This window comes from Salminus brasiliensis, chromosome 14, assembly GCF_030463535.1.
Source record: "Salminus brasiliensis chromosome 14, fSalBra1.hap2, whole genome shotgun sequence".
NCBI lineage: Eukaryota > Metazoa > Chordata > Actinopteri > Characiformes > Bryconidae > Salminus > Salminus brasiliensis.
Window position 1 is genome coordinate 8,069,208 of NC_132891.1, and position 13,449 is coordinate 8,082,656.

General features: G+C 40.6%; 1 protein-coding gene across 12 annotated transcripts in view; it reads left to right on the forward strand.

Annotated features, from left to right (window-relative positions):
* The first annotated feature begins 2,740 nt into the window (after positions 1-2,740).
* huwe1 (HECT, UBA and WWE domain containing E3 ubiquitin protein ligase 1) overlaps positions 2,741-13,449 on the forward strand; it is a 42,165-nt gene continuing 31,456 nt past the window's right edge. For 9 of the 12 annotated variants that reach the window (XM_072656305.1, XM_072656316.1, XM_072656309.1 and 6 more), the window contains exons 1-14: positions 2,741-2,784; positions 9,641-9,690; positions 9,782-9,851; positions 9,952-10,050; positions 10,136-10,342; positions 10,831-10,983; positions 11,269-11,331; positions 11,459-11,536; positions 11,697-11,744; positions 11,831-11,999; positions 12,118-12,218; positions 12,423-12,573; positions 12,681-12,808; positions 13,229-13,369. In XM_072656305.1, the coding sequence (XP_072512406.1) occupies positions 9,807-9,851; positions 9,952-10,050; positions 10,136-10,342; positions 10,831-10,983; positions 11,269-11,331; positions 11,459-11,536; positions 11,697-11,744; positions 11,831-11,999; positions 12,118-12,218; positions 12,423-12,573; positions 12,681-12,808; positions 13,229-13,369 (1,383 nt within the window). In that variant the 5' untranslated portion in view covers positions 2,741-2,784; positions 9,641-9,690; positions 9,782-9,806. Of the gene's footprint in view, positions 2,785-7,142; positions 7,237-9,640; positions 9,691-9,781; positions 9,852-9,951; positions 10,051-10,135; positions 10,343-10,830; positions 10,984-11,268; positions 11,332-11,458; positions 11,537-11,696; positions 11,745-11,830; positions 12,000-12,117; positions 12,219-12,422; positions 12,574-12,680; positions 12,809-13,228; positions 13,370-13,449 lie in introns of those variants that run through there. The other 3 variants (XM_072656307.1, XM_072656306.1, XM_072656308.1) reach the window with 3 other exon arrangements.

Consider the following 13,449-nt stretch of genomic DNA (forward strand, 5'->3'; position numbering starts at 1 on the left):
CTGCATACTGCCATCTGAGGACTTTATCATATTGACTGAGGGTGGGTCTCAAAAGAACCTTTTTCTGTATGTAATAAACTATGGATTAGGCTCTTTCTAAAATTCCCAGGGGTACTGCAGCACATATTAAATTCTATTTCTCTTCCATTTTAGGAGACAAATATGTGCCATAACAGATTTATTGCATCAAATGATAATGCATGTGAAACCAACTGACGTTTGTATATTCTGTAACTGTTATTCATCACTAGTCTAGTGATATTGAATTTGTGGGATGTAATTATCACCTTTTGTTGAATATGTAGTAGTACATTTGGGCTGCCAGTCTGTTGTTGTTTGTATATAGTAAGTTGACTATGTTATTGAATTTGTGGTTCTCAAATCAGTCCTTTAACACATATTCAGTGATCTGTATGTGTCTCTTTCTTTTTACTTTCTTACAGATTTTTAATTGAATGGTTCAGACTACAACGGATGCAAATACTCAGCCAACATGCTCATGTGGGTGTAACGTCTGCAAGGTGGGTTCCAGGTGGGCATGAATGTGTTTATATGTGCATTTTACTGGTCTTCTCAACTTTCCCAAGTGAGTTACAGCCCAACCTATTCCCACAAGGGTGGGATCTAGGCCTCATGTACAGAATACAACCCAAATAGGGCCAATTTTATCCCCTGATCCTATCACTGACCCTGGTGGGCATCCATATTTGGGGCCAACATGAAAGCCATGGACAAAACAAACTGAATCACAGTTGAGCTATCATACAGGCCCCCCATGGGTAGATTATCTGGGTAATCACTCAACAATACCAGATTCCATTTAGATAATATATACTAACAACAACTAAATAATAATAAAGCTGTTACAGTTATTCAGATATTTCCTCATAAAAGCTTACTGTACCAGAAAATACTGAACTGTTGTAAATGTCTTACACTTGTTAATGGGAATGGTCAGGTTTTGTGACAGCACGGCTGTCTGGTATAACTCTATCGCCACCTGCTGGTGATGCTGGCTTGATCGAATGATCTGAAAGCATCTGGTCTTAAAGATTGTTTAAGGGTTCAGCAACTATCAAGTGGAAGCACTTTTGGTCCTATGAACAGCCTTGTTTACAATAGAGATGTGTGAGTGTGAAGAACCTTACAATGGGTAAACAACCTAAACATCAATAGAAAGGTTCTCTAGACCAAACTCACAGCTCATCTCTGGCTCTTTATGGAGCCAAAAGTGGCTCTTCTATGGTATTGCTCGACTAACCCTTTCAAGCACCTTTGCTTTCAAGAGTGTACACTACACCTATCGCTTAAACTTGAACTGCACATTGTAAATAATTCAACGTTTGATGTAATCTGCTCTGCTCTGCTCGAAGGATGGAATTATCACAGTCAATTTTCTCTACACTTACAGCTGAACTGAACTTCATCAAAACTCATCTTCTCTTTGGCACTAATACAGTGAGCTCAGTGCATCATACTGTTTTTAGGACTGTTTTATTTATTTCATTTTTCTGTTGGAAAGAAAGCGTGGAGATTTAGTGATGAAGATGCACACTACTTTTTCTGAATGTGGATATAAGGACTTACAGTTGTGAGACTGACCATCCAGGAAATTGTATTGTAGACAAACAGTGTGTGGACAGTGTTTCTGAGCCCACCACAATCCTGACCAGGAACAAGCGTATAAGAAGATTAATAAATGAATGAGTGTGTGTGTGTGTGTGTGTGTGTGTGTGTGTGTTTATCAGTAAGATTTTATAGAATAGATCATTGTGCGCAGGGCAGGAAGAAAAATGCCAGTGCCAGTCCATTGCAGGAAACCACAGAACTGGTGTACTTGGAGGAGACTTGCACAGACACAGGGAGGACACTTCAACCTCCTCAAAGACGAGTGACTGGAGCGAGATCGGACCCACAACCCCAAGCCCCTGGAGCTATGTGCTGCGGCACCCTGTGTTTAAAACACACATTTGAAATTATTTTAATTATATTATGGTCTGAGGCAGACCATACATGCTCCCTTTTTTAAAAACATCATTCTGTATGGGTCTGTATGGGTAGCCCAACTAGGAACCAGAAAGTTGTGTCCTCAGGTTCCATGTTGGCCCCACATATGGTAGCTTACCAGGGTCAGGAGGTTGTATATACTGTATTCCTGCCTTGTGCCCATTGATTCTGAAATAAATGGATGTTGAAATTCAAAATATTACATGAAAATATTATAGTACTGTAAATTTAATGATTACATGCAAAAGTATTATATTATAATAACATTAATATAAAAATAGATATTAAAGTAAAATGTATGCTAAAGTAAAACGGTTAAAGTAAAGTACTTTCTAAAGTAATATTGTTTATTGAATGTATTAACATCTGTTATCTGAGCATGTAAAACTTATCATTTAAACATGACAAATGTAACGATGAATCGTGTTCAGGTGTATTTGGAAAAGTAATTTACATTTACACTAGTAAGAACAGAATAATATAATTTATAATATACAATATAATTTCTTATAGTTTCATTCCTCACCATAATTTAACATTATTCTTTTTGTGTGTGTGTGTCTGTTTTCTAGTTGAATTTCTCATCTGAATGAACGTTGTGTTGAAAGTTAAACAGGCCTGCCAGCACAGCTATTTGTGTTGGCCTCCATAGCGGAGGTGCCCTATTGCCCTCAGCGCCTCAGCTCCGGGCGGCACCGAGCGGGCTGCAGCTCTCGCGAGATTTACACCCTGCTAGCTGCTGTAAAATGGAGAAGTTACACTGAGACGCGACCCGAGGTAAGCGGTTCGGTTTGTCCCAATTCCTCCCACTCCAGACTCACACAGCCCGTTTTGAGCGACTCGTAAAGACACGCGGAGTAAATGGAATAAGGTTTTGTAGTGTGTATGTGGACGGACCGCGTTCAAAACAGCGGCTTTTTTGGGGGGCGCTAAGGCCGGACATTCCTACTGTATAAACCGCCATTTTTAATATGTGAGCAGCTTTTGTAGTGGCGGCTGCTCGCGTGCACGCGCGCTGCGTGTGTGTGTGCGTGCGTGTGCGTGCGTGTGTGCGCGCTCACGAATTTGTTTAGCGATGATGGGCTTTTGGGTTAGTTTTAATTACATGTATTTTGGGCGATGGAGGCTATCTGAAGTGTGTGCGGTAACAAGCCGGGGCTGTTAGCTAGCTAGCGTCGTGCAGGCGATGGGCTCGTGCGTGAGCTGAGCAAGGAGAAGTAGGGAGCGAGCTAACCTAGGCTGATCGCATGCGCTCGTGTGATAAATGAGGGATATCTGCAGCTAATCTGAGAATATGGCATGGTTTTGAGGTGGCTGCTTGCATATACCGTGGTATGTTGAGGCTACCATCAGGTTTACAATGACTGGCAAAAAGCAGGTGCCATGTCTATCTGAGAATCTGAGAGGAGTGCAGGGCTGCTCACTGGTTTCGCATTGGTCAGTGAGACACACATCCCTCCTCCTGATATGACTGGAATTATAATGAAACACTGAAGCATAACGTGACCACTTACCCCTGTTATTCACATACTTTCAGTTTATTCAGTTTAATCATTTTTAGGACTATCATCTATATCTGTGATCAATACAGCCCATTTCTGTGTTTATAAATATGCATGTGTGCATATATCTATCCATATATGTCTCCAAATTGCTGCGTAATACAGTGGTTGAGATGTAAACAAAAAAGTAATTGAGGGTGGGTTGGTAATATCTAGTTTTATATATATATATATATATATATATATATATATATATATATAGTGGTGTTGATGTGCATCAGGGGTCACAGTGCCCATGCCACAAATATTGCTCTTTTATTTGCTGCCCAGTGCATGTATACCGCTGCCCAGTGACCTTCACCTGTCTTCAGAGCATTTACATGTAACGCTGATTTTGGTAAAATAGTCATGCATCTGATAAACTGTTGTTTGTTTTAGGACTTTTTTTCGTGCTACAGTCTGCATGTACCCCTCCGCCACGTATGGGGAAAATATATATTTGGGCCAAAATGTTCTTAAACGATCATAATCCAGTGTTTCAGTCAACGGGGATCAAATGCCCATTGGTATTGTATGTAATAAAGTTCTGTGATGTAGCTTTCAGAGGCGTTGAACTGTTCAGATTCAGTCTGATTTCCGTCACTGTTTCTATCGGTGTGAACAGTTTAACTTTCTAGCACGGAGATATGTCTCACCAACCCACTCCACTGACCAGTGTCTTAACCATTGAAGTGTGGAATTCCTCTTTAGGACGCTTGTCTTATCATGTTTATGCTGCACAGCTAACATGACTTGTATACCACAATAGAAAAATAATAGGAAAGTGATGGAGAAGATTCAAGCTAGATTTGGAACAGAATCCGGTTCGGTCCAGATTCTACAATATGATGTGATTCCTTGCAGAAGACTGTTGTTTTTAGGTTTTGGCTTATCAATAAATAATAAAAAAAAAGATTGATTTTGACATTTGATGTGTTTCCATTGCTAATTTCACGTATGTGGTCAGTTCTGTGCTGTTTGCTTCTGTGACATCCCGATAACTGTAATATAGTGGTCAAGTTCATTATATCTTATTTCCTGTCAGAGCGTCATATCCAGTTTCTTTGCTGAGCTGTTTATAACCGGTGTAGTGGTTTTTTTTTTTGTTTGTTTGTTTGTTTTTTTTCTGGAAGATTTAATTGTCCTCTAATTGATGCCATATGTAAAGAAAAACAATTATACCCTTTATTATTTTAAATGCAGATATATTATTTACTTTTCTTTATTATTTCTATGCAGGAGAAATACTGATGTGTAGGTTGGCTAGTGTGGTTAAAAATACATTAATATCATTGATAAAATTTAGTTGTGTCATATATTAGAAAGAAGTGTGAATTCTGACTGATTTTAATAATTAAGTAGTTTAGGAGTTAATGAACTGATAGCCGTTTTTTTCTGCAGGGAAGAAAAGAGTAACAGAACTAGATGAAACTTTTGGTACATGGTTAACTATAGGCTTACTGTGTTGGATTATATCAATGGCTTTATGATGGTAAAATTTTTAAATGCATTTTTATGATTCAGAAAATAGCAGAGGCTGATGGACTAACATAGGCAACTGATGTGTTGGATCCTGATGAGGAGTTAGCATCTTCTACGTTAAGTCTTTTCTCCTCAGTGGATGAGCTGTTCGTTTGTCAAAGAAATATATTGTCACTGTTGGCCAAAAACCTTGTATCTCCATTTTTGCTGTGTTTCACTTAACATAATGCAAATCTGGTAGTTGTTTGTTATATTGCGTCAAAATGTCTTGAGGAATGGACCAATAGAAATTCTTTAAAATGTCTTGATTAAATCTTTTCACATTGACTTCCATTAAAAGTTAAGCAGATTTTTTCCCTCTGCTGTAAAGTTGCCTTTTTGGGTATATTTTTGCAGTTGTGTTTTTTCCATGGCTATATGTTTGCCCTTTTTAAACTCAACTAACATCAGTTAGAGTAACCTAGCTGTAGAGGTGGACAGTATGACATGTTATTGTGATTGTGGGAAAACGGTTGATTGGCTTAATCCTCAATATGCTGTTGTTCAGTGTTCAGGTCTGTACATATTTAGTAATGTATTGAACGTAGTGCAGCAAACTTTGAATGAAAATTACCCAAACCTGGCACTACTAGTTAATTTCGTCTGTCTTACAATAGTGAAAATGTATAGAAAAGGTAGAAAAGGCCATGCCAGACCCAGTTACACTATCTTTACATTTCCGTTCTCATCATTAGCACCATGTCCTTGAGAAGTCACGGCACGGCACGTGTCCTTGTAGAAACCACGTAAAAGCAATTCACTTACTTGGTTGCAAATAACTGCATAACTGTCAGATTTTGCAGCTCTTTTTAAACATAAAATCGCGGCTTTCTCTATATTTTCTCACCTTCCAGTGATGAAACTTTACAAATACCCATATAGTGGTGTTGGTACACTCCAGACTGTTAACAGAGTTCTTGTGCACATCCCTTTTTCACAGTAATCACATCTGTGAGAAGATAGTATGTGGTATAATTTCATGCCTATTTCTCTCTCACTGCAGACCTAATTAAAAAGTTCATGTTGATCAGCCAGCAGGCGTTTATGATGCTCTCAGTCTGGAGTCTAGTCTTTATTATGGTCAGTTTTAGTGACATTTATCATAGTTATCAGTTTGTTACAATCAATTAGATTTGCTGTGCTCAGGCACAGTGTGAGACCAGAAAGTATTGGAGAAAGTCAAGTCAGGCAATATTACAATATTCTATTGTGTCGTGATACATTACAGTTGTTGTGATGAACAGTATTGTTTCCTGAGCATATTATGGATATCATCTGTGCTTTAAGAAACACTGACCAGCTGCAGGTCTTATTAAAGAGAGCGTGATCAGTCATGTTTAGATGAAGATGAAGATGAAGTTCAGCACATTAAAAATCACTGTACTCAGTCTAGAATAGAATATTTGAAACCAGTTTTTGCATTTTATCTGCAAGTAAAAATAGTGATCATTATTTTTTTATTATGAAGGTGTCTTAAAAAATTAAATATTGTGATATATAATATTTGTATCGTATCGCCCACCCCACCTGATGTGGCAAAGCAGCTTTACAGAAATTCAGAAAAATGACCAAAAAAGACACAAAACAAATCAGAAAGATGCTGAATATCAATACTGTTCAATACTTGGAGTATTATATTTTTGTTTTATTATTGCCCACATTAACACCTCTATTAGTCAGTAACCGGCTAATATTCAGGAAAGACTCTTAAAAAATATACTTGAGTATTAAATCTTAAACTTAAACTTAAAAATAAAAACAAACTCTTAAAATAAACGAGTTTATGCTGTAACTTCTTGTGTGAAATACCTCAGGACTAGTGGAAAGTCCTACATTTCCTACATTTTGACCAAACAACTTTATTAAAGTCTATATTCTGTAATGCCTGTTTGTTCACGGACACACTTGAACACACTCCGTGCTGGTGTTTTAGGTAGCTGCGCACTCAGTGGAGCAGTGAAGCTGTGAAATTTCACCAACACACACTCGGTGTTGTGCCGGGCCTGTTTGGGGAATGATTCAGCGAGATATTATGCGTTTCTCAGTTAGCTAAGCAGCGAGCCAGCCTACGAGAGAGCGCATGTAGAGAGCGGTGCGTACGAGCATCTCCCAGCGATTTCACGCATGTAAAGAAGGATTCAGACCCAGACTGAGCTCTGTTCGCCGGGTAGGCACGACTAAAACCACGCGGCAGGGTCCGGGCGTGTCTGCGGGTGGCTTTTAGTAGGAAATTGTTCCTTTTTAGCTCGGGATGTGGGAGAAGTGTGCAGGCTTCGGCAGGCCCGCCACAGCCGGGCGCTAGAGTAGACAACAGGAGCATGTGGAGCCGCGGCGAGGAGAGCTTTTTACGGGTTGGCCAACGGCTCGAGTCCGGTCTGTTGCTTCTGGTAGCTACATTGCGCCGTCGTCGATGTGACTACTCACTGTTTAACGCACGTTTAGCAAAGGAAAACGTTTAGGGGCGACGTTAAAAGTGAGGAAGTTAATGTTGACAACCTAGAGAGTCATCATCGATTGCACTTTTTAGCTCGGCTAGCCTGGCTAAACGGCTTCCACTGTTAGCTACAGGCTAGCATCGATGATCGGTCATTTAGCTAGCTAGCTAGCTGGCTAGCATGCGAGCTAGCTGGCTAGCTTGCAAGTCTTGCTGAATTGGGTTGTTGAATCGTAGCTACCATTATACATTAACCTCCGAAACGAAATGGTCCTGGTTAGTTGTGTTGACATGAGGAATGACATTGGGACTCGGACTAGCAGTCTGTCAGCCAGGGCTGGCTGGCTAACCGTTTGAACTAGCTAGGTTAGGTAGCTATAGCTAGCTGTCGGCTGCTTGCTTGCTTGCTTGCTAGCTAGCTAAGTGGCCCCCGTATTCTGTAGCTAGCTAGCTAGCTAACCCATATTAACGCGTTAGCTGCTCTTTTCACTGCTGCTAGACGATGTGTTTGAATCGGTAATGCGAACCGTGTGTGCTTTATCTTATTTCACACCTGAAAGATGAAAGGTTATCTGCTTGCTATCTTAACGCCGTTTGTTGGTGAGCTGTGCTCAGCTAGCTCTAGTTAGCTAGCTAAGTTAGCAGCTAGCTCATGTACAGTCGCACGTCAGGGCATTTTCTGCTGTTGCATTGCAGTTAACTTGGCTGCAGTGGGATGTATGGCTGGCCATTGTGTTGGCCCGAAGGCTCTCAAACTCATAAAAGCCTCTGTTTTCCCTCGGTGTTGTCAATACCGTTCAGCACAGCCCGGTTTCTTGTAATTGGACGGTGGCGGAAGTTCTGTTGCTAGCTAAAGTTTTTTTATTAGGTGTGTAAACATTGCAGGGAGATTCAGACTAACAGTCTAGCTCATCTATAGCCCTTGTTTTCTGATTAATGTTGCATGCCTGCATCTATTTTTGGAGGGGATTCGTGTACTGAATGGAATTTGTCTCTTGCTTGCGGTGGACACGTTTCTGGAGGTTTAATATCGGGTGTGATCTCTCCAAGAATAGATTGGTGAATACAGTATGTATTGATGTATGTATGTAGGAATAATGCTGAATCCCCAATCTCCCATTCTAGGATCAGTGACTTTGCATTGGAGGATTTATGAGGGCTTTAATCTGTCCTTTTCTTTGGCAGCTTGTGTGTGCTTTTATCTTGCACTACTAATTATTTAATAGCACATAGCTGCCCAGTGTGATGTAGGAAGTAACTACCTATGGCATGACAGTACAACCAATTTGGCAATACTGACCACAGTTGTATACCGTAAGCCTTGCCTACAGTACCATTACCAACAGGCTTACAACCCCAAACATGGGCTGCTTTTAACAATTGTATGGCTGAATTGTATTTGGTTTGCTGTGTCTTTATTTTTCACCCCTCGATTAAAAGATCTTGGCCTAGGATGGTTTAAATTAGAAGCTTAAGTTGGGCCAAGCTCTTTTAACAGAAAGGGACATTGAGGATAATGAGAACTGGGAAATCCCCCCCTGAAGTCATCAAATTAACACACAAAAATAGCTAATTTCCATTTTGTAGCTTTGAAATCAGCATTTTGAGAGATGGTGTCAGGAATTGTGTATTTTAATGTGGTGTTTGTTTATTTTTGTGCGGTATAAGGACAAGTTTCCCAATATCCATCCAGAATAAAATTTACTGTCTTTAATGCATGGTGACCATGCCTGTCATTTGAAATGGCTGCTCAGGATCACCCTAGTCACCGAGGGTGCTTTGTAATCACTCTCATAGCAGCGAATTTCTGAATGGTCTATTCTGACAGCACTTTTAATTCATGAACCTTCAAGGTTTCTCTGGCACACTGAGAGCAAATTAATCTCTTGTTATAGAGGGTTTATCATTTAAGCCCTAGAATGGTGTAAAATCCTACGGTTAAATAGGTTGAGACTGACAGTTTTTATAACAGTGGAAAGTGGTGTTGTATTTGTAGAACTGTCCTAATTCTGAATCCTGGTTACGCTTCTGAGATGAATGCAGACACAATGCAAGACAAAGATTCCCTTTTTTTTTTTTTTTTTTAACGTGACACTTACACTGAGTGCATACTAACAGGTCCTGTCTTTTGTTGTAGGTATTATATGTGAAAGATGCCGTTAAGTTGGAATTGCCAAATTAATTATCGTAAGTGGGTTTCGTCTGTGTTTAGTTTTTGAGTTAACTACTTCAGACTGTATACAGTTATTAACACCTGCACATTTTGTTGGCTGTACAGGAACAGAGTGTAGAAACTAGTAACCATGAAGGTTGACAGAAGCAAGTTAAAGAAAACCCCCACCGAAGCGGTCAGTATGTCCAGATTTTTATTTATCCAGTATATGCATGTATGTATGCATGCATGTCTTCAGTGTAGCCTTGTCCTAAACACACCTCCCTCTCCCTCAGCCTGCTGACTGCAGGACGCTCATAGAGAAGCTCAAAGGATGCAGTGACGAGCAGTTGCTGCTGGAGCTGCAGCACATCAAGACATGGAACATTGGCAAGGTGATTACAGATCTGCTGGATTTTATAAACGCTGCCAGAGGTCTGGTATTTAGTATTCTTAAGTCTTCTTCTCTTTACTTTATAGTGTGAGTTGTACCATTGGGTAGACCTCCTGGACCGCTTTGATGGCATTCTGTGTGATGCGGGACAGACGGTGGAGAACATGTCCTGGATGCTTGTGTGTGACCGACCAGATAACGGGCAGCTCAAAGCCTTGCTACTGGCAGTTCTCAACTTCACAGCACTGTTGATAGAGTACAGCTTCTCTCGGCACCTGTACAGCTCCATAGAGGTATGAGGCCTATCCATTTCACAGGAATACCATATGTTATCAGGCTTGTTGGTAAACGTTAATGCTTGGTGATATATAATCTGAATGGATATACCAGTAACACTAAGTTTTAGCGATGTTGATGGATTGCAGAAAGTTGGTTAACTGCACTTTCAGTTGTTGGCTGCTTTAAATAGCTTTAAATGTAATTTATGATTCTTTATATAGTTCTTTTTGGTACAGTTTATTTGTGAAGCAACCTGAACCTGGTGCTGAAATACATCTTGTCTCTGTTCCCAATGCACCTGATCTGTCTGAAGTTAATTAACAAGCAATTCTTAAATTAAAGACTTGCTACAAAAATGTGTGTAACGGATATTCTGGGACCAGGTTTGGGAATATTGTGATAGCGATTTATTTTATTAGTACCATCCAGCACTTGTTGGCAAATTCTGACTTTCTAAAAATGACTATCTGTTCATTTGTCCTGTTTTACTCTCTGCCTACAGCACTTGACCACCCTTTTAGCATCATGCGACATGCAGGTGGTGTTGTCTGTGCTGAACCTCTTGTATGTGTTCAGCAAGCGCTCCAACTACATCACCAGGCTGGGCTCGGACAAGAGGAGCCCTCTGCTCGCCCGCTTGCAACACCTGGCTGAGGTAGGATCAGAGATGACCTGCAAACACCTCTTAACCTTGTTCACAAGAGAAAATTGTTAGATCTGGTGCCAGCAGGATGTGTGTAATCTTGGCAGAGACCATTGCGGTGTTTACTGATTGCATACTTTAATGGCTTTAGTAAAAGGTTGACACTAGTTTGGACTAGACATGGCTGCATGTGGTAAAGTGTGCTGTGGATTCAGTTTACTGGCTTAGTAGGACAGACGGTTGTTTTCTCTAATCCATTACATACTTTGTGTGTGTTTTTACCTGATGTCCATGTAGAGCTGGGGAGGAAAGGAAAATGGCTTTGGTCTGGCTGAGTGCTGCAGAGATCTACCCATGACTGTAAGCCATTGTATTCCTTAAACAAAAAATATGTGCATGTATTGAAGACTACTGTATTGCTGGACCTTTTTTTTCTTGTTTATTTAAATAATACATTTATCTTCTCAATTTCCTCCTGTATATACAGAAATACCCACCCAGTGCCACCACTTTGCACTTTGAGTTCTATGCTGAACCTAGCTCTGAGGTCAAAGTGGAGAAGAAGGTATAAAATCACTTCTTTGTTAAATTAAAAAAAAAAAAACCCTAAACAAGTGTTAATCTCTTTGTGATGTTAGACATCATTAGCCAGTGTGCTGCTTTCCTCTTACTGTCTCCAGCAGACTGACAAATCAACCTTCTTGTTTTTCTTCATCTTTTAACAGTCCAGCACCAACACGCTACACTACATCCACATTGAACAACTTGATAAGGTGAGTTACATTTCATCATTTTTGATCACTGTGATGGAGGCCTTAATGGCTTTATTGATCCCTCATAAATGTAATTTAATTCTCAGATATCGGAGAGTCCGTCTGAGATCATGGAGTCGCTGACGGTCATGTACAACATCCCTAAAGACAAGCAGACCCTGCTGTTCACACACATCCGCCTGGCACACGGCTTCTCGAACCACAAGAAGAGACTGCAGGCCGTACAGGCCAGGCTGCATGCCATCTCCATACTGGGTGAGTGACCTCTCAGGCTCTGACCAAAATAAGGACACCATTTTATTTCCATCAAACAGTGTCAGCCTACTCCCTTTACATCTGCTGAGGTAGATGTTTTGTGCTGATATTTTTGTAGTGTACTCCAACGCCCTCCAGGAGTCGGCCAACAGTATACTCTACAACGGACTGATAGAGGAGCTGGTGGATGTGCTGCAGATCACAGACAAACAGCTGGTGGTGAGAAATTACCCTCGCTGTTATTTGCAGCATCATAAAAGAAGTGTCAGATGTGTTCAACTCATGCATAAACAGTTATACCAATGTGACATGGGTATAATCATTTTTAAGTCTGTTCTTGTGATGCCTGCCAGGGAAGCCTAACCACTTGAATATCTGCTTTGCGTTTGTTTTGGTGAGTTTAACCTAAGTATTCTTTGACAGGACATTAAAGCTGCCTCCTTGCGCACTTTGACATCGATAGTCCACTTGGAGCGGACTCCTAAACTGTCTAATATCATTGATTGCACTGGCACAGCGTCCTACCATGGCTTCTTGCCTGTGCTGGTCCGGAACTGCATACAAGCCATGATCGGTAAGACATACAGAGAACTGGGGCCAGTATCAAGTACAGTGACAGTTACACTAGATCTTGAAAAATGGCTAACCTGATGTGTCTCTTTCTGCCTTCTGCAAAAACAGACCCACTGATGGAGCCGTACCCACACCAATTTGCTACGGCCCTCTTTTCTTTCCTGTATCACTTGGCCAGTTATGATGCTGGTGGGGAGGCCTTAGTCTCTTGTGGGATGATGGAGGCCTTGTTGAAGGTTTGTCCTCCTTTATCTTCTCTCCTTCTCTCTGTTTTACCCTCCCTGTCATCTATGTGTTAGCAATACATATGTTATGAAATCTCGCTACAACACACTTTTGAGTATATTGTGGGTGTTCATGTCTGTGGTACAGAGCAACTGCATGCGTTGTAAAGATCTTTAGCAATAATAGGTGGCCTCTAAACAACATTAAGTGTGTACTAGCAGTTGGCTTGATTTGATGTTGACTTGTGCAGTTTTTTGTTCTGTTTAGTTTGTTGTGAGTGGTTTAATTTTGTTCTCCATGTGTATGCAAATCTCAAAGCTAAATATGATATAAAATGACATGTGGTCTTCTCTTACACTTATCATTTACACTCCTTGTTTCAGACACTTTTATGAATTCTAAGTCCCCCCCTTTTTTTTTTTTTTTTTTAGGTGATCAAGTTCTTAGGGGATGAGCAGGACCAGATCACCTTTGTGACCCGGGCTGTACGTGTTGTGGACCTAATCACCAATCTGGACATGGCTGCCTTTCAGTCCCACAGCGGCCTTTCCATCTTCATCTGTAGACTGGAGGTACACAATCCCGCCCCCAACGCTGCTCAGTCTCGTGCCCTGTTCTGGCTTATTCAGTTCTAGCACTCAGCTCTTTGTTA